Source organism: Mytilus edulis, chromosome 7 (assembly GCF_963676685.1).
Source record: "Mytilus edulis chromosome 7, xbMytEdul2.2, whole genome shotgun sequence".
Lineage (NCBI taxonomy): Eukaryota > Metazoa > Mollusca > Bivalvia > Mytilida > Mytilidae > Mytilus > Mytilus edulis.
Window position 1 is genome coordinate 18078382 of NC_092350.1, and position 22359 is coordinate 18100740.

General features: G+C 32.8%; 1 protein-coding gene across 3 annotated transcripts in view; it reads right to left on the minus strand.

Moving 5' to 3' along the window:
* Window positions 1–637: 637 nt before the first annotated feature.
* Window positions 638–22359, minus strand: part of LOC139480913 (uncharacterized) — a 30330-nt gene continuing 8608 nt past the window's right edge. Inside the window, exons 2-8 of one of the 3 annotated variants that reach the window (XM_071263859.1) lie at window positions 18368–18472; window positions 16055–16135; window positions 15208–15498; window positions 14201–14521; window positions 8469–8597; window positions 3072–3134; window positions 638–1441 (exon numbers count right to left, since the gene is read on the minus strand). In XM_071263859.1, coding sequence (XP_071119960.1) covers window positions 1410–1441; window positions 3072–3134; window positions 8469–8597; window positions 14201–14521; window positions 15208–15498; window positions 16055–16135; window positions 18368–18404 — 954 coding nt within the window. In that variant the 5' untranslated portion in view covers window positions 18405–18472 and the 3' untranslated portion in view covers window positions 638–1409. The remainder of the gene's footprint in view (window positions 1442–3071; window positions 3135–8468; window positions 8598–14200; window positions 14522–15207; window positions 15499–16054; window positions 16136–18367; window positions 18473–22359) is intronic. The other 2 variants (XM_071263860.1, XM_071263858.1) reach the window with 2 other exon arrangements.

Genomic DNA, 22359 nt, shown 5'->3' on the forward strand with positions numbered 1-22359 from the left:
TGACAACTGCCTGTATCACCAAAGACCAACATACAAGGATGTAGATATAGGTCTCCGAGCAGCATTCAATAATGAGTAAAACTCAAAACAGCAACCTATAAAAGACACCGGGGTTAAACATGTGTATCAGCGCATAAACCCCTCCCCTTAACTGGAACAGTAGTCTTACAGTACGGAAAATGGAACTGTAGAAATAAAATAAAATTAGTCTAAACCAACCAGATAGGTACAAAGCAAAACAAAACAAAAATAGAGACAAAACAAAAATAAATAAATAATAAATTGACTAACCGTAGAGAACTAACAGACGTTTAAAAAAAAAGACAAAACAAAGGAATAACAAATAGAAGGAGTTTAAACATTAGAATGCGCACACATTGCAGAAAACTAACCGAGCTGGAAGATACCAGAGGATAATAAAAGTTTAGCTACAGGGTTATTACAGCAGAAGTGATTTTTGTACAGTAGAGGCAGATAAAATATAATGGTCGGATTTGGAATGTTCTGCTTGAACACTCAGAAATTTCATTGTTAGAACATAATGGAATACTAAGTAAATAATTCGGTAACTCTTGAATATTTAAATATATAGGTTCTGTTGTTATTTTACAGAATGAATAATTCAAAAACAAATCCATTGAGATGACAAATTTTAGTGTTTTTGCAAAATTTAAAATATATTTCTTCTTATTGTAAATTAAACATGGAAATTTAACAAAATTGTATTATCTCTACATTTCATGCAATGTGATATTCTTTAAAGCAGTCGTGTATTAAATCACCATTTTCTATCACAAGACTTTAGATTAAATTAGCGGACCTAAGAAATGTTGTTTATGTGTGAGAATGTTTCTTCTGTAAAATGATGACATTTATGTTTTACTTTTACCCCAAAATATGTTTACAATATATGTCAATTTTGCAGAAATTAAAGCTTTAACATATTATGTGTATATTGACCTTTTATTATATTTTTGAAAATTGCACGATATAAATGAGGTATATAATGAGGTATGTACAATTTTGTCATTTTTGTTGCTACCAACGTACATTCTTAAAATGTACGTCTTCAAAAAAGGACAAATCAAAATAATTGTATACCTTTTAAAGTTTTAAGACAGTACAGCACAAATAAACAATCCCGCAAACATATTTTTTGCAACAATACTGGCACTGCTCTAGTAAATGTGTAAAAAAAAAACGAGTCAAAATATTAACAAATATTCAGTATATATGAGAAGACTAGAACCATTAAACATTATAAAACAAAATTTCAACAAGATAACATTCATAAATCTTAATTAAGGTTACTTTAAATCGCATCATCTTCGAGCTTCGGGTCTCGGCAATGTATTGTATGTCAAATATTCCGGCTCGGATTTTTCTGTTGCTAGATTGACATTCACTTTTCAATTTGTAGTTATTTGAAGACTTTTTTCATCTACTAAATCAAATATAACAATTAGAAGAGAACTGCTTTCCTTGTTCTAAATAAAACATATATTTTATCGTTATAAAATACCTCACTACTAATGATGGGGTTCGTGTTGCTTATTCTTTAGTTTTATATGTTGTGTCATGTGTTCTATTGTTTGTCTGTTTGTCTTTTTCATTTTTAGCCATGGCTTTGTCAGCTTATTTTCGATTTATGAGTTTGACTGTTCATCTGGTATCTTTAGTCCCTCTTTTTTTACCATTAAAGAAATTATATGCTTAAAGTTTGAAAATTAACAACATTAAAAATTAAAACCCGTTTCCTGTTTGAATTGAAATACATCAATTGCAATAATGTATGCACTTAGCAGAGCGTTCATTTCGCTGAAGTAGTATACATTAATGATAAAATGCCAGCTGAAGCCCGCCTCCGGATTGGAGATTTTCTCGCTGCATAAAAGAACCATTTTTGGTCTTAGTCTGTGTTCTACTCTTTTGTTGGGTTGTTGTCTCTTTGACATATTTCCGATTTCATTATTTACTATGAAGCAAATTACTACTTGACAGTGTAATGCACAATTTACAAGTAATCTTTCTCAGGGTTTAATTGACTAAACCTGCCATAATTATAGGTATTACTTTTGATATGCAATGGGGAAGCAATATATTTATTACAAGTATGTCTTGCATAATACGGTGGTATTTTATTTTAAGATTTGTACTGTGGAACATAGTTATGGAGGTAAGTCTTATATAGTAACAAGATTAGGGCTTTTGACATTACAAGAGCATGTAGTTTTAAATAATTTTTTTGGTGTATTTAGGCCGACAATCAAAACCAAGGAGTAAACAAAGACTCACAAGTAAGTTGAAAATATTACTCAGTGCATAAAGATTTCATAAGCAGTATGGGAACAACATGGCTTTGTACAATCGCAAAATATAGGGATGGACGGGATGTTGGAGCGAAAGTGTCCATTACTGTATGGGAATAAATTCTTAGTTATGCTTATTATATTATTAACAAAATCTTAAGCAATAATATCAATATAACAAGATTTTATACTAGCCTGTTATTAATAATCCTTTAAGTACTTAGAGAAATCCCTGACTTAGTACTTTGCCTATGATGAATATACTTGAATCTCGTATTTCCATTTTAAATATATATATAGTTGTAATGACATAATGAAAACGTAATGAAAAAAGTCGTTATTTATCGTAAAAATAAGGATTTTCTTACCCCAGGAGTAGATTACCTTAGCCGTATTTGGCACAACTTTTTGGAATTTTGGGTCCTCAATGCTCTTCAACTTTGTATTTGTTTGGCTTTTTAACTATTTGATCTGAGCGTCACTGATGAGTCTTATGTAGACGAAACGCGCGTCTGGCGTATAAAATTATAATCCTGGTACTTTTGATAACTATTATGTATTGCAAGACAAGAGGTCGACAATACACTTGATCTGGCCTATCCCTAAAGCCCTTTAACATTTACAAGGAGAAAGAAGGGACCAATAAAAGCATTAATTCAGTAAAACAGGCTACACAGTTGCCAACAAGAAAATGGCGAAAAGACAATGAACGGATTGAAAGATTGATACTACTACTAGCAATGCATCAAATAACGAACTTACTCTGCCAAGTTCTTGAGTATTTAACTTGTTCTCGCAAAACGTGTTTTGCCTCTTTTCCAATACCTAAAACAGAAAAGTAAAATATGTTCTTCATATTCCTTATTTATCCATTGACCATTACACACTGTCGTTTACATAGAGCTGATAGTCCTGGGTGGAAGAATCTACATGACTGGAGAACTTGAGTTACAATAAAAGCAGACCACAACAACCCAGCCTGTTATGTGCCATTCTTTTATTTTAACAAAAAAAAATATATTCTTAAATATATCTCCACCAATTTTAAATGTAAACTCTCCTAATATTATTGATACAAATTATGTGTTTTCTATAATTCAATACATTGCATCTCATCATGGTCAACTTCAGTATAAACGTAATTATACCAGAAATTGAAAAGGATTCACTTATAAATTCGTCGGTCACAGTTGGTTATCAAAAACAACTGGCAACTATGATTTTAATACTATAAGTGAGGTTTAACACAACCATCAATCAATAAATCTTGGAATTGGTATAGTTAATTCTTTTCTAAATTCTATATATACCAAATGTAAATTATGAACGTTTGTAGGTATTGATACTTAGTCTTCCACAAACTTAAACTTGGGCAACACTAACCAAACAATCAATCATGAACTGTAATAGTTGTAATCATATTTGAAAGCGTTTAAAATTTCTTCAACAACTGGTTTTTTTTTAAATGTTTGGTAACATAATTGGCAATGGTCCAGGTATGAGCACTCGTTAACATTTTAAACCCAGTCAGTTACTGTATTTGCTTGTCCCAAGTCAGTAACATTTTCGTTTAGTAATCTAAACTTGTTATGTCCAAGGTCTTACTGTATTGTAAGAACACAAAAGGCAGGCACCAAGCTGAATTTTGAAGAGGAGAAATATTTCAGGGACTGAGCCTAGACTCTTAATCACTAGTAATTTCCAGATTAGTAATTTGAGATAAAAAGAACAATTTATTAAAAAACGTGATGACCATAAATATTTGGGTTACATGTTTTCTAAAAACTGCAAGTAGTCAGTACAGGTAGACACTACAGGCTGTGTATTTCCACTGAACATATTTTTGGTCTCATGAAATTAAAATATATTCTTAATAGAAACAAACTTCCGAATAAATATACTTCGAATACATACTTCTACTTTTAGAACATGCATGCAAGCTATGGGATAGGTTCTTTGATAGAGATTCGTAAATAATAGAGCGCTTGCAACTTGAGGCAGAAAGAATTGTTACTGTACTTCCACAATTTACTGGCAAAGAATCTCTACTATTTAAACTGGATTGGAAACTTTGAGTTCCAAGAAATATACGTAAAGTTTGTGTATTTAATAAATTACATAATAATAATGTTCCAAAATATCTTATGGATTGTATTTCAGTTGATGAAAATAATAATTGTCATAATACTATAAACTGTTCTCTCAATAGAGTACCGAGATGTCGATTGAACACATTTTCTAAATCATTTTTCTCTTCCTCAAATCATGCATGAAATTTTTTGCTGTCAAATATTATATCATCTAAAATTTTATAAAATGCAAACCAGCGAAAAAATTTGTGGTATCTAAATATTACCTATTGGAAATAGGATGGAAAATATATGGCATACAAAATTACGACACAGATGCAGTCTTTTAACTTTTAATAGGTGAATAATACAGGCTGTTAATTTAATAAATCACCCAAGTTGTGAATGTGGGTGTCCATTCGATTCATCATTTCTTAGAATGTCCACTCTACAAAAGTTTTAGAAATCAGCTCTTTTAAAATATCTGATGCTTAGTTGCTATTTCACAAACCATATTTTAGTAGGAACATATTAAGTTATCCTTTTCAGAAATATAAGTAGTTATAAACACCATGCCAAATGATTCTTTGATTGATATTTTTGCTGTACTCGTTTCCAACTGTTTCCGTTTGAAAATAATAAGTTTTGTTCTTATCTTCTTTTCTTTTTTTTTTCTTTTTTTTTTTGTGTATTTAGTGCAACATAAGCGTACACCCTTCCAACATATTTAATATATAGATTGGTCTTATGTACGATCTTAATACGATCTTTTATTCCTTTTTTTAAACGATAACAAATATTTGTATTCAATCATTCCATAATACATTTGACCTAATGACTACGGTCGAATACTTAGGGACCCCCTTATTTTTAACAGCCTCACCAGGGGGAAATTCAAATGACTTTAAACTCCCATAGTTTTACTTGCATATATTTAACTACCCAGTATAATTGTTTTAACTGATAAATATAATTGTGATACATAATTGTTGTGAATTAGTTGTGTTTCAGTTTAATCTATTTTATACTCTTTTAGTTGGTTAACGTTTTACCGCGATTTTACGTAACAATAGACCCGCAACGTCTTCATTTGCCGAAGGCTCTATGTATATCATTGACTCCAAGTAAAGCATAAGAAACATTGAACACGTCTTACGATTACGATATTCGGTTTCGTTGAATCCAACAAGAAGGTTGGAAATCTACAAATTGCTGCTATCTATCTAAAAGGTCTGACGATCACGCTTATTCCTATTGAAGTTCTTATGATACCACAGAATGTTTAACCAATACATACATACGCAAGGAACCAATCGAGTTTTCCGCATTTGAATGGATTGGAAAAGCCCACCAAGCTTTACAGGACGAAGATTTCAAGGTATCAGTCTTCGTTGGCGCGGATTATTATTGGAATATAGTTGGAGACATAGTTGTTAGAGGACCAGTACCAACCGCTGTTAGTCCTAAGTAGGATACTTGCTATCAGGACCTATACAATTAAATTCGTACAGTACTAGTCAATGAAAGTCATAGATCATGAATATTATGACCTCGCACAGATTAGAAGAATGTGAACTACATAAATTTTGGGAAATCGAATCCATAGGAACAGAACAGACAGCGAAGACTTACCAAGAATATAACATTCATTTGAAAGACAATAGGTACATCGCCAAGTTTTCAAGAAAACCGGAACATCCGGAGTTGCCTTGCAACGAGATGATCGCCAGAAAGAGAACATAGAACGTGATAAACAGACTTTCTAGAGAACCAGCGATGCTTAAGATATACGGTGACATTATCAACGACCATGAAAATGGAGGTTTTATCGAGAAGGTTGAGACCCCGGATGTGAATTATAATCGAGTGCATTATATTCCGCATCACCCAGTGAAAAAAAGATTCATCGACTACACCGATACGTATAGTATATGATTGCAGTTGTCGCCAAGATTCAGAATCACCCAGCTTAAAGATTGTCTTTCTTCTAGTCCCTAACAGCTTAATAAAGTAACCGACATAATTTTAAAAAGATTCCGCTACGGAAAATACGCCCTGAAAAGAGATATAGAGAAAGCATTTCTCCAGGTTTGACTAGACGAAGAAGACCGCGATTCCACTCGATTTTTCTGGCTTAGAGATCCAAGCAACCCCAAGAGTAGACTTGAGACTTACAGATTCAAAGTAATTCTATTCGGAGCAACATGCTCGCCATTTATTCTTAACGTTACATTATTGAAACAATTATCAACGGTTAAAAGTGCTACCGCTCATTACTCAAGCGTGATTTGTATGTAGACGACGTACTTACGGAAGAATTATCGAAGCCGCTTAAATTTCTTCTAGAGAATGTAGGATTCAATTTGAGAACATGGAAGTCTAATAGCAATCAACTTAGCGATGAAGCTACAAGAACAAACGTTATTGGTAAGGATAGCGAGACAAAATTCTTGAAATGCGTTGGGATGCAAAATCAGACAGATTGACATCTGCTAAACAAAAAGATCATATACTACTTGACAACTCAAAAGCGACAAAGAGAGAAGTTTAACGGAAATCATCGTCAAATGACGACCCACTCGGAATTCTTGGACCAGTGACTGTAAGAGATGAACTACTGATACAAACATAATAGAGAGACGGATACGATTGGGTCAAATCATGGTATGAAATTCTAGATGACATCCGAGATCGAAAATCGCACACCATTATTTTAACGATCAAAATGAGACCGAAAAGCAACGAGAAAATCACACTGCATGTTTTTGTTGATGCCATCCAACGTGCTTATGAAGCCATTGCCTACTTATGTAAGGGAAACACTTCTTCTCTCGTAATTGCAAACAACTGGACCGCTCCGCTCGCAAAAATGGCATTACCAAAACTAGAAATGATGGCTACTGTAATAGGAGCTCGGTTGGCTAAACACCTCACGAAAACCCTTGAACTACAACGCACAGTATAATGGAATGACAGTCAGATCGTTCTGCGCTGGATTTCGTTTTTAAAATCATTTGGAAGATTTGTTCAGAATCGCGTGCTAGCAATTAAAGAAACGACACAAAATTACGACTGGAAATACGTACCAACTGAATCAAATCCAGCCGACCTTCAAACTCGGGGAATATCGTCAACGCAATTCAAAGAATCGATTTTGTGGATGCAAGGACCGTTATGGATATCGAATGAGAACATTTGGCCTACATGGACCACGCAAGTGAAAAAAAGAAACACTTTTGTTAAAGACAACAGATGACAGCGAAAAAATTAAAATCGCGTATATTTAATGGAATTTCGAAAATAATTGATTTATCCAGATTCTCGTCATTCATGAAGTTTCTACGAGTTACATGCTACGTGTAATAATTTGTGAATAAATGTAAAAGTAAGCGACCGTATGATCTGATGAAAAATACTAGAAGCGAAAAACATATTACGAAAGATGAAATAAACCGCGCAACTTGTACCTGGATTATAGAAATTCAGAATAAAAAAATCAGTAGTGAAAAGGAAAAGGAGCAACTCGCAGAATTCTTCACAGAACAAGAATCTACCAATAGTTAGACAATTGCGCTTATTCATAAACACAGAAGGCGTCATTCGATGCGCCAAGCGAAAAAAACAATTCACAGTTAAACGAATCTGCAAAATTTCCAGTGTTGTTACCACAGAAAAATGAATTTACGGACTTAATCTTATTGAACGCACACCTGCAGATGTTGCATTCAGGAGCTGGACTGATTATCTTTCGAAGTATGTTTTTCGAGTCTAGCATGTCTTCTCAGATTAAACGTTCGCTTACATTTACATTTATTCACAAATTTTTATACATAGCATGTAACTCGTAGCAACTTTTTGAATGACGAGAATCTAGATTAATTAATTATTTTCGAAATTCCATTAAATGTACGCAATTTCATCTGTTGTCGTTAACAAAAGAGTTTTCTTGTTTCACTTGCTTTGACGAAATAATTGTATTTGAATACGATAAATAATTGCATCTTTTCTTCAAAATATTTATATTTCTTACCGTTAGTTTTGTTAACATTTTTAGACTTGTGAATAGGTATCGTTAATAGTTCCAACTTACTTTTATATATGTAAAACATAATCCAAATAGCTCCGATAACTAATAAAACTATTACCATAACCATGCTAATTATTGCTACAACTGTAATTCCTCCATGAAAGCTGCCTATTCCGTCAAGGGTCTTTGTGTCTGCAACAAGAATTATTTTATTAGAATGGTTGGCCAAAAAAAGAACTTTCTCTACTTATTTTTCGGAGATAAATATCGTAGTTATCACATTAAGAGTGCAAACTTTATAATTTGATTTTTTTAGCTATGATGCAAAAGACTTATCTGATTTGATATGTTTTTCAATATAATATTCTATATTTAATTATTTTAAGTAAAAGAAAAAAAGATAGATTGTTTTGTTCCACTATTGAGTTTTAAACATTAATATATGTGTTTTTTTATATTCGATATTCTCCTTTTGTATGTAAAAAAAAACCTTTTTGGTATGCATTCAATGTTCACTAAGAGTTTCGATTTAACATCCTTCATTCAGTAATTCATTTGATTTTTCTGCACTTATCATTAATATTTCACACTCATACAGATATCTAGTACGGTTTTGCGCTTTGACACTGTTCTTCTACAGCTATGATTCAGTATGCACAATCGTATTTTTCACATGCATGTCGTATTAAATTATAATCCTGGTACCTTTGATAACTATTTACACCACTGGGTCGATGACACTGCTAGTGGTCGTCTCTTCCAGAGGGTATGACCAGCCCAGTAGTTTGCACTTCGAATTCGGTATTGACATGAATACAATTATATGGTATTTTTTATAAATTTCCTGTTTACAAAAATTTGAATTTTTCGAAAAACTAAGAGTTTTCATCTCCCAGGAATAGACTACCTTAGCCGTATTTGGCACAACTTTTTTGGAATTTTGGGTCCTCAATGCTCTTCAAGTTTGTACAGGTTTGGCTTTTTAATTATTTTGATCTGAGTGTCACTGATGAGTCTTATCTAAACAAAACGCGCGTCTGGTGTATTAAATTATAATCCTGGTAACTTTGATAACTATTATACGCGTCTGGAGTACTAAATTATAATCCTTGTACCTTTGATAACTATTTACACCTCTGGGTCGATGCCACTGCTGGCGGACGTTTCGTCCCCGAGGGTATCACCCGCCCAGTAGTCAACATTTCGGTGTTGACATGAATATCAATAATGTGGTCATTTTTATAAATTTCCTTTTTTTATATTTGATTTTCCTTCTTAGATGATTTAAATGTACAGTTGGTTCTTCCATATTTTAATTTCAATAAAACAGGTAAAGGGCTAGTTGACGTTGATTTCCCTTTGTTTAAAGAATATGAAATAAGATGGAGTGAATACTGTCCTCGATTTCTTTCGTAACATTAAATCTTTCTAGGTTCTAGACATTTCCAGGCTCAAACAACTGTTTAACATCACAGCTGTTAGAAAATTGCTTTAGACCTCATGTCAGCGAGATTTTGCGTTATCGTGTTCACTAGAACATAAATACTTTTTCTGTCTTTAGTTGCATTTTGTAGTAGTTTTATTTCGTTTCATCAACTTTTAACGATACTTGGTTTCAGTCTGTCTTTTTTTATAATCCTTGTCATAACCTTATTTGTACTCTGGTGGGGAACTTGTATGCTTTGCAATCTTGTCACGGCATCTTAATTTTTATTATTCGAGCGTGGGTACAATTATTGCCAAGTTTGTCAACTCTGTTGACTGCTTGTCAATCAATTCAGATTTACAAGAACTTTGCGTATTTCCATAATCATGATAATGGTTCGTCTTGGTAAGATTTCCTTATACTGTTTACCACATTAAAATTGTAGAAGAAACACAGAAGCATTTCTAAACATGGTGCTCTCTGTGCCAGTAGAGTGGTGGTCTGGGTAATCCGTATTTGCTTACAAGTCAGACATCGCTTGCAAAAGCCCACCGATGAAGAGGATAAATCAGCTATCCCCAGCAAAACTTAATACTAGGCAACACGAACCCCACCAAAAACTTGGGGTAATATAAGGTGCTCCGGCATGGTAAGCAGATCCTGTTCTACATGTAAAATTATTTTATACACTAATCATAGCTGTCCGTTTGCTGACAGAATCAGATAATAGATACATTCTATTAATTGTATGACAAGGTATATCTGACTATGAGGTATCAGAGTTTGGTGAAACATAACAGACGAAATGTTTACCTTGCAATCATTACAGACACCAAATACAGCTGATATATTGCTAATAGTATCTGAGAAACAGATCAAACAGAAAAGGTCAAATGAAACCTGTCAGTCGGAGATGTACACTTTAAAATCATTCAATACACCAAAAATACTCGAAGTTGACCTATTGCATTTGATATCTTAAATGCATACTTCACTACGGAAAAATAACCATTATCTCTTATATATGAAATGAGAACTAGGTCAGATGACCGCTGTCCTATATACATGTAGAACGTGTAAGGACACCATATACCAAATATAGTTCTCCTTTTTCTCATAATAAGCGAAAAAACACTATATTTTCTTTGTCAATATGATGAAAAGCACATACAAAATATAAACGTAATGCCAAATCGCGATTATCAAATATCTATTTTATACTCAAAATCAAATTACAAAAACAATGTCAAAAAGATTATGTAGTTGTAACTGTTTAAAAGATGTACGGAAGATACCAGAGGGACAGTCAAACTCAAACGTCACGGTTCAACAAGCGAATATCGAATGCTGAAATAAACAACTAGTAAGATAATAAAAAAAAGTATCAACGTACTAATTTAGAACAAGTGGAAAAACTCTAGAATGTATTATCTTTTTCTGTAGACATCTATTTAAAATTTTACTTCGTACTTTTGCATTCTACATGTGAATTAATAAGGCCTTCGAAAATAGTGGAATAAATTACTTTTGGAGTGTCAAGAACTCGTTGGAAGTACTTGATAAATTGCATGCTTATATTGGTGATTTTGAATCTGTTCATAGTTTTGATTTTTCTACCCTGTATACCACATTGCCTCACATTCTCATTAAGAAAAAATTCACACACCTAATTAAATGGGCATTCAAAAAATCAGAATGTGAATATATATGTTCAAACTCTTTTAGGTCATTTTTTAGTAGCAATAAACAAAAAAACTATGTTAATTAGACATGCTTTGATACTATATATGCCCTTGAATTTTTACTAGATAACATTTTTGTTCGCTTTGGGGATTCCGTATATCGTCAGATTATCGGAATTCCAATGAGGACTAACTGTGCACCACTTATTGCGGACCTGTTTTTGTATTGTTATGAGTTACAATTTATGACCAAAATAAGAAAAGACCCATCGAAACAACATCTGATAAACAAATTTAATAATACTTTTAGATATTTGGATGATATTTTGGCTCTCAATAATGACGACTTCAGTATGTATATTAATGAAATTTATCCTGTTGAACTTACTTTAAATAAAGCTAATACTAACAATGACCACTGTCCTTTTCTCGATCTTGATATCTATATCACTAATGGAAAGCTGAATACTAAAATTTATGATAAAAGGGATGATTTTTCATTTCCTATCGTTAATTATCCGTTTTTAGATGGTGACGTTCCCTTGTCACCATCTTACGGTGTTTATATATCTCAACTTGTACGATTCGCTCGTGTATGTAACAATGTTTTAGATTTTAACGAGAGAAATTTATGTATTACTGAAAAATTATTACACCAGGGTTTTCGATATCACAAACTAGTCAAAACATTTACTAAATTTTATCATCGGTATAAAGACATTATTCGTAAATATAGCTCAACATGCAGACTTTTAATACGTTCAGGTATTTCACATCCAATTTTTTATGGTAATATTCTTTATAAAACACAAAGGTGTCAGTATTCACCTCAGAAACTTACAAAACCTTTGAATAGACTTATTAAGAAGGGATATAATTACGATACTGTTGTCAAGTCATTAAAGATTGCATATTTTGGCGTTAATATTGAGTCATTGATAAGGTCTTTGCATCGGAACTAAACACATTTATTCTAAAAACAGTTGTTGGCATGACACGGGTTATGTTCTTCTCATATATGTTATGATGGTATGATACTAAACCCCTAACGGGAAGGATTGTGCCTGATGTTCATATGATGAAATCATAATCTTTCAGTCAGTTTAGTTGAAGTCTGGAGCTGGCATGTCAGTTAACTGCTAGTAGTCTGTTGTTATTTATGTATTATTGTCATTTTGTTTATTTTCTTTGGTTACATCTTCTGACATCAGACTCGGATTTCTCTTGAACTGAATTTTAATGTGCGTATTGTTATGCGTTTACTTTACTACATTGGTTAGAGGTATAGGGGGAGGGTTGAGATCTCACAAACATGTTTAACCCCGCCGCATTTTTGCGCCTGTCCCAAGTCAGGAGCCTCTTGCCTTTGTTAGTCTTGTATTATTTTAATTTTAGTTTCTTGTGTACAATTTGGAAATTAGTATGGCGTTCATTATCACTGGACTAGTATATATTTGTTTAGGGGCCAGCTGAAGGACGCCTCCGGGTGCGGGAATTTCTCGCTACATTGAAGACCTGTTGGTGACCCTCTGCTGTTGTTTTTTATTTGGGCGGGTTGTTGTCTCTTTGACACATTCCCCATTTCCATTCTCAATTTTTTTCGTCCAGTTGACCAACATTTTAACTGAGGGTCGGCCTTTTGCTTTTTTTTTTTGGAACACGGCAGTTTATTTAATATGTTCTTCGTGTATTGTATGTACGGAGTTGTGCCATAATTGTATGGGACATTTCACTTCTATTACGTTTATGCTTTAATTTTGTTGACATAGAGCATAGAAAACTTCATTGAAAACTGTAAATGTCCCTTCTTGTTTTTAGTTATTATTAAAAATATTGCAGGGAATGGATTAAATAAGGCAACAGTAGTATATCGCTGTTCGAAAGCCATAAATCGATTGACAGAAAACAAAACAAAGTTACAAACTAAAAATGAGAGAAACACATCAACAAAACGAGGAAAACTACGAAACAACAGAAACACTGAAGTGCAACAAAAAACCAAACAACATTGCAACACACACATAAACGAACAATAAGATAACAACTGTCATTTTCTTGACTTACTACAAAACATTTTAAGAAAAATGGTGGGTTGAACCTGGTTTTGTGGCTATGTTACATATCACAGTAAAATGACAACCTTACACGACACGACTACAAAAGAAATAAATGCAAGAATATTCAGGACAAAGAAAAACACAAATAAACAATACAATAGTACATTTCGACATGTTAATAGTTATCAAAGGTACCAGGCTTATAATTTAATTCGCTAGACGTGCGTTTCGTCTACATAAGACTCATCAGTGACGCTCAGGACCTTGCTATTTTAATTGTTCACAAAATACGTTTAAATTTTCATGCTTCCTATTCAACTCGGCGAATGTCTCCAAAGACCAGTATAAAATGTTTAGTTTTCTTTCAAATGCCACATCACCATTATATGTCAGTTTAAATATAAGTAAGTAATATTAATTATGATTTTTAAACAATTATATCCAGTATGATACACATGGTCCCATGAACTTCTTGTTTTAGTTGAGAAAATTATAGGTTTTCTTTAAAATTGTTCACTTTTAAATTTAATTTTCTCAAATGGCTTGAAAGATTCTATTAACATTGTTACATTTATATCGCATACATAAAGATTTTGTTTAAAGTTCAGTTAATTTATAAAACGGACTTACCTTTCTTCTCATCTGTTTCCATTGATAAGTTTTCTAATCTCACATTTGCTATGAACACAGTATCACTATAATTGAGTTTGTATATCATATTGACGTCCCCTGTAGAAACATTTTTTATCGTTAAACTTAACCCATCGTCTTCTTCTTTTTCTACGAACTTGTCTTTATTTGACAGGATTTCGTCTTCGGTACTTTTATCAACCAAATGTCTAGACCAGAAATATTGACCATATGTATTGTTAACAGGAACTGCAGATATATTTGCGAAAATTCTTGCGTCTCTCATTAGTTTTGGCTTCTCCACTTTTAAACTATAAACCGCTGAAAGAGACACTTCTGTACAATTTGTTTTCTTTGTAACACGAAGAATGCGTTTTATATTAGTTAACATACTAATTCATGCCTTGAAGTCAAAATATTTACCAAATGTTTAACTAAAAGGTATGTTTATTTATAATGTAGTAAAAGAATTCTAACATGCGAAAGAATTTGACAAGCTATTGTTTTAGAATATTTCTGGGTAGTAATTTGTACAACAATATCCCTATTTGACCAGAATTTGTACTTCCATCATAAAGTTGTTGACAAAAATAGCATGTGTATGTATACGTCTATACAATAGGCTAAAAAAAAGTAGTAGTCCATATCCTTTTTTTGTGACAGTCGTACAATACGTTATCAAAGCAACATGATGGGTGAAACTGACTACTCTTTACATGATATATATGTTGAGTTTACTAACCTAAAAAGAAACCATGACGCAAGTTAAATGCAACTTAATGACAACTGTCTGTACGTAACATGAGAAGATTTGTTTGTACCAATTTTATAAAAAAAAAAAAGCTCGGCTCATAAGGTAAGATTGTACAATATCATTCTACGGGAAAATAGTTAATGCCACGCACTTCAATTAAATTTTGCTAATTTTTTGCTAATTTTTCAATCTAATTTGGTATTAGGGTGATTTGCATAAACAGTAGCCTTTTAAATCTACACTAAGAACTTACGCTTTTTATCCTTTAAGATTTCTGCATATTTGCTAAATCTGACATGACACACAAATTGACTGTTCAGATGTTCCTTCGTAATACTTAGAATCTTTAGTGTGTATTTACCAGGTGAACTGGATATTTCATACTTTTTGTTATCAAATACAGTGTTACCAATTGATATAATCTGATGTTCAGGTCCACCTTCCCATCTTGGAGTCCCAGGACAGAGATTTTCATCTTTTATGTCACATTGCAACTGTACAGCCTTGTCTAACTCAATAGGTTTAGTCAAAATATTCCAATCAACTGAAATATTTATAAAAGTATTGTATTTAAGGAAAATAAATTGAATTGTTAAAGCAATAGTTCGGTCTTTTCAAATCATTGTTTCTTAACTACTGTACGTTTTGGCAGTTGGTACTTTTTGCAAAAAGATTCATATGTTGTTTTTGATAAGCCAGTAAATACTTGTATTATGACTGCTCTTCCAAAAAGTTTTATTTGAGAAAAAAAGAGATATTTTGTAGATGTATATTACTTCCCAATATATCAAACGCTTACATGGTTTATGCTTCATATTGACAGTTGCTAGAAGGCATCCAATGAAAACTAAAAGTTCTATATCAAAACAACTACAAATGTGAAAATATGAAAATGCGTCTTCTTTATGAAATACAAAAATATTCAAATTTTCAAAATAGATTTCGAAGATTGAACAAAATCAGGATGTCTTTTGACGTTCTGTCTGCCTCCTTTTGGTTGTTTTCTGAAGACAGATGCCTTACATTTCTTTTCGCTCCTAATTTTGAGGACATAACACTTTACTTAACACTGAACATTAAAATTCATCTGTGATACTCACTTTTACAAGTATCTGCCCCGGTTGAAATGCATTGATCAAGAATAATCATGTGTATTATTATAATCAGACTGAGACCTGGACCTTAAAAAAAGTTATGTATTGTCAATATAAAAAGGTTAAAAATTAGATTTCGATTACACATACCCCTAAAAATAACAATTATAATATATCCTAGTATATATTGATTATTGGTATATCAAGTTTGGTCTGTGATCTGTACTGCATTTTCTATTCCTCCTTTTTCGTTTCTTTTCTATTTAAGAATGTACGAATATTCAACAATTCAACAGAGATGAAAATTCAACAAAATTACTACATAATAACCCCAAAAGGAATCACGTTTCGGTCTACATAAGACTCACCAGAATCAGAATAGCTAGAATACAAAATCAAATACAAAGTTCAAGAGCATTAAAAACCTAAAATTCCGAAACATTCAACAATGGATCATTGTGTTTAAAAAAGTGAACCTCCTTGGAATAAAGAAGACAATTTATGAACTTGCTTTTTCCTGTAGAAAAGCATTAGTCAATAGGTTACCGTTTTAAATTACTACCAAGTTAAAATAAAATGGTGCCTTAAAAAATCCAAGATATACATGTTCTTTTAGATAGATTTCAGCATTGAAATGCAGTGTAAATTCCTAAAACTGTAAATTAAAGGATGTTTCTTGTTTGCCCTATTTCACCATGAAACAAGATGTGACTTAATAAATTGTAATGTGTATTTGGTGGTTTTACACCATAGAAATAAACTCATCATAGATACCAGGACTCTAAATTTTACACTTAGCCAGATGCGCGTTTCGTCTACAAAATACTCATCAGTGACGCTCGAAACAAAAAATGTTTAAAAGGCCAAATAAATTACGAATTTGAAGAGCATTGAGGACCAAAAATTCCTAAAAGTTTTGCCAAAATACAGCTAAGGTAATCTAGTCATGAGGTAGAAAAAAGCCTTAGTATTTCAAAATTCAAAGTTTTGTCAACAGTTAATTTATCATTATGAACATATCATGTATAACTCAAATCAACACAAAAGTGCTGACTACTGGGCTGGTGATACCCTCGAGGAAATAAATCTCCACCAGCAGTGGCATCGACCCAGTGGTTGTAATTAAAAACTCATCATAGATACCAGGACTCTTAATTTTGCACTTACGTCAGACGCGCGTTTCGTCTACAAAAGACTCATCAGTAACGCTCGAATCAAAAAAAATTTAAAAGGCCAAATAAATTATGAATTTGAAGAACACTGAGGACCAAAAGTTCCTAAAAGTTTTGCCAAAATACAGCTAAGGTAATCTATTCATGAGGTAGAAAATCCTTAGTATTTCAAAATTCAAAGTTTTGTTAACAGTTAATTTATTATCATGAACATATCAATGATAACTCAAATCAACACAGAAGTGCTGACAACTGGGCTTGTGACACCCTAGGGGAAATAAATCTCCACCAGCAGTGGCGTCGACCTAGTGGTTGTAATAAAACTCATCATAGATACCAGGATTCTTAATTTTACACTTATGCCAGACGCGCGTTTCGTCTACATAAGACTCATCAGTGAAGCTCGAATCAAAAAATGTTTAAAAGGCCAAATAAATTACGAATTTGAAGAGCATTGAGGACCAAACATTCTTAAAAGTTTTGCCAAAATACAGCTACAGTAATCTATTCATGAGGTAGAAAAGCCTTAGAATTTCAAAATTCATAAGTTTTGTTAACAGTTAGAAATGAAGTTTGAGAAAAGATTGACGTTGTACATTGGTAACAATAAAAATAATCGACAGGATGTAGAACGCAAGGTTTAAATATACCATACAGAAAAACAGTTGTGCATGAAATTGAGAATGGAAAATGTAAATATATCAAAAGGACAAACAACCCGAACATAAAGCAGACAACAGCCGAAGGCCATCAATTGGTATTCAATTCTTGCTAATTGTGACTTGGATGGAGACTTTTCTCATTGGCACTCATACCTCATCTTCTGATATCTACAAAATCACGCACCCAGGGTTTGGCCTCAGCTGGTTAATGTTTACTGAATATGCTTTAGTTTATTGGGGAAAACATGTTACAAATGTACCTATAAAGGCAATATACAAAGACATTACTACAATTATAAATTAAGAACAAATTTATTCAAAGGAATAAGTGTAAGTACCACAGTCTACCTTCTCTTGCGATTATAATTAAAGACTATTTTGGTTGGATTGATTATTATCAGCGTATAAGCAATAAAGTATATCTGTTACACTTACCCTTTTCCGGAAAACTCATTTTTGTTTGGGAAGTTCAAAAATGTTCTTACCATTGTTGTTCCCCGAAGAAATACGAACAGGTAGCATCACATTTCTTCGTTTGGGTTTCAATGCTATGCATGCAGGTTGGCTTCAAAAGAATTGTTCTATCTTCTCTGAAAAGTTATTTATATATTTTGTCAATTGAAGTATCGTTGCTATTGCTTATTCATCAACTAACTGTTGAAGGTTGCACTTTGTAAATCTATTCCTGAGGTAGAAAAGCCTTTGTTTTTCAAAATATTCAAAGTTTTGTTAACAGTTAATTTATAATTATGAACATATCAATGATAACTCAAGTCGACACAGAAGTGCTGCCTACTGGGTTTGTGATACCCTCGGGGAAATAAATTTCCACCAGCAGTGGCATCGACACAGTAGTTGCAAATAAACTCATCATAGATACCAGGATCAAAATTTTATATTTACGCCAGACGCGCGTTTGGTCTAAAAAAGACTCATCAGTGACGACCGAATCAAAAAATGTTTTAAAGGCCAAATAGAGTACAAAGTTGAAGAGCATTGAGTACCCAAAATTCCTCAAAGTTTTGCCAAATACAGCTAAGGTAATCTATTCCTGAGGTAGAAACGCCTTAGTTTTTCAAAAAATTCAAAGTTTTGTTAACAGTTAATTTATAATTATGAACATATCAATGATAACTCAAGTCAATAGAGAAATGCTGACTACTGAGCTTGTGGTACCCTCGGGGAAATAAATCTCCACCAGCAGTTGCATCGACCCAGTGGTTGCAAATAAACTCATCATAGATAACAGGATCAAATGTTTATATTTACGCCAGGCGCGCGTTTCGTCTAAAAAAGACTCATCAGTGACGCTCGAATCAAAAAATATTTTAAAGGCCAAATAGAGTACAAAGTTGAAGAGCATTGAGGACCCAAAATTCCTAAAAGTTTTGCCAAATACAGCTTAGGTAATCTATTCCTGAGGTAGGAAAGCCTTAGTTCTTCACATTAGAAAATACGAAAGACAAGAATACAAAAATATAACCATTACACAATAACACAATGACGGGATGTATAAGAACAGATCGAGCCACGTCAAATGGATATCACAAAAAACAGACTAAAAAGTAAAAGTAACAATCATATAGACAAATAAAAGAAATTAAATAAAAAAAAAGATTAATTTGGACACTTTGGACCTCAATGTGGACCAATTTAAAAATGGGTCTAAAAATCAAAAATATAAATACACGTTTAGTTTCAGCATATTAGAGAACCCCAACAATCCAAGACTGAATGAAATTGTTCAAGCGAAGCATAAGAAAAGTATTGTTTTTGTCCCTTATTTTCCGGAAACCAGAAAATCCTTGTTCTTTGCCCACCCCATCCCCCTTTGTTTGGCATTTGTTCCTACCGTATTGGCCACAACCCTTAAAATCAATTCAAACTTCATCTTTTGGTATGAACCTTGCGGTACACATTCATAAAGATCAAGAAACGTATGCTCAAATTATTGTCCAGCAACTCATTGTGTTGCCCCTTTTTCCTAAACAGTGTGTGACATAACCCCAAAATCAATCCAAACCTTCTGTTTCCGGTAGGGAACCTTATAGAACAATTGTATAGAAATCAATACAGTTATACATGTACACAAGTCATTGTCTTGAAACAAGAAAATGGCTTGTTTTTGGCACCTTTTTGGTCCCTTATTCGTAAACGAATTTTGGCCGGATAGCTCTTAAAACCGATTCCTAACCCGGAACCTTGTGATTTGATTGCTGATAGATCCATATACTTATGCACAAGTTATTGCCATAAAACATGAAAAATGCAGGATTGTAGCTCCTTGTTGTCCCATAATTCCTAAACTCTTACGACAATAACCAAGAAAATATATATATAAAACTTCTGTTAAAGATATGGAACCATGTGTTACGATTTTAAAGAGGTCCATTCACTTATGCTCAAGTTATTGTCTGGAAACCAAACATTTTCGGACGACAAAGACGCAATCGACGACAATCATGACAAATTCATATCATTTTAAGAATAACAGATAAGTTTTTGATGGTTCTTAAAATTGGCAAACCACATTCTACGAGAGCAATCTGGGTTTTCGAATTTAAAAAAATGGACAATTTTACTAATTTGTTATTTTAGATTTGAAATGTATTCAATATCTCATAACCTCATTGCAAATTCATTATTAAAACTTTTAGCTACAGGCTTATCTTTTGTGTATAAACAAAAAATCGAAATTGATAAATATTTAAACATTTTATGAACGAGGAGTATTCGGTTTCTTTTTCCAGATACTTGTTGCTCTGGGAAATTTTTCTACTTATGATCAGAGGGTCATTGTATGATCATTTTGAGAAAATAATGGACGTCATTCTTTATTCGTCCATTTGACGATCAATGCTTTTGAATGCTGATATATGGGTGAAACCCTATGAGGTCGAATTTTTTACTTGCAAGTATATAATTCACCAGGGATGTTTCTTTCTTCATTTAGACAAATTGACCGAATTGGCTGCTAAAAGCGAGTTATCATTACATTATTTCACTTTCAATTATGATTGCACTAATACAAAATCGCACCTTTAAAAGTTATTATGTTAGTGGTTTCAAATAATAAATCATCAAAATAATTAGGTCTTTCCACTTTTCCGTGTAAACACCTATTGATTTTGTTCTGATTATTATTTTTATTTCTCCGCTGTATTGTTGTTTCTAAATATGGTAGATGATATTGTACAGTTAATATTCTTTTGTAACTGATACCGCGAAACAACATAACTTTACTTTGTAATAGTAATCTGCCTTTATATTTAAAATAACACGTATGGTGATATAACCCATTAACAATATAATAATTAAGACCTAGGGTCTTTTGATTTGAGGTTCTTGATTTATGACCTTGAAATTGAGCTCAAGGTCATTGGTAAATTAGACGTTCTAGATTTTGATCTTTGCTTTTACGTCATATGTATACATGATAAAGTAATGGGACTTTTTGTATTATCATTTGAAGTTGGAAAGCCAACCGGAAGTGACCTTCTGTAAACCAGAAGCTATTTTTGTACATATGTTATGTAAGAGTATATAGAATATATAAAAAAGAAGATGTGGTATGATTGCCAATGAGACAACTATCCACAAAAGACCAAAATGACACATACATTAACAACTATAGGCCACCGTACGGCCTTCAACAAGGAGCAAAGCCCATACCGCATAGTCAGCTATAATAGGCCCCGATAAGACAATGTAAACCAATTCAAACGAGAAAACTAACGGCCTCATTTATGTAAAAAAAATGAACGAAAAACAAATATGTAACACATAAACAAACGACAACCACTGAATTACAGGCTCCTGACTTGGGACAGGCACATACATAAATAATGTGGCGGGGTTAAACATGTTAGCGGGATCCCAACCCTCCCCCTAACCTGGGACAGTAGTATAACAGTACAACATAAGAACGAACTATAAAAATCAGTTGAAAAAGGCTTAACTCATCAGATGGACAAAAAGAACCATATATTATTGGAATCAGTGTTAAGTTAACTATCAAATTATACCGGAAGTGTCAGTTTTCAAACCGGAAGTCGCAAATTATCTCCCTTTTTAAAACAACATTGTATACAAAAACATATATTTTTGGAATAAGCATACAATAAGCCATCAGTTGACGCTGTAAATGACATTTTAAACCGAATTTAAATATTTTCATTGAAAGACCTTAAATTATTCTCTATACAATTGGTTTTTAATAATGTTATTACAATTCTTCTCGAAAACATTGACCAAATTCTTTGCAGCCACCAGGGTATACATGATGTTCATCTACTTTTCACAACTTTGTGCAGTTACCTCCCAAGAATTTTCGTAGAGAAAAGAAATTTTAATGCCGTAAAATTCGCTTGCTAGCTCAGTAAATCTCAGTGAATTCCTACAATAAAATGTCTGCTCCTGGATTAAAATACAAGTCAGTATTACAAGCTGCTGCTGAAAAATGTACATTGTATGGAAT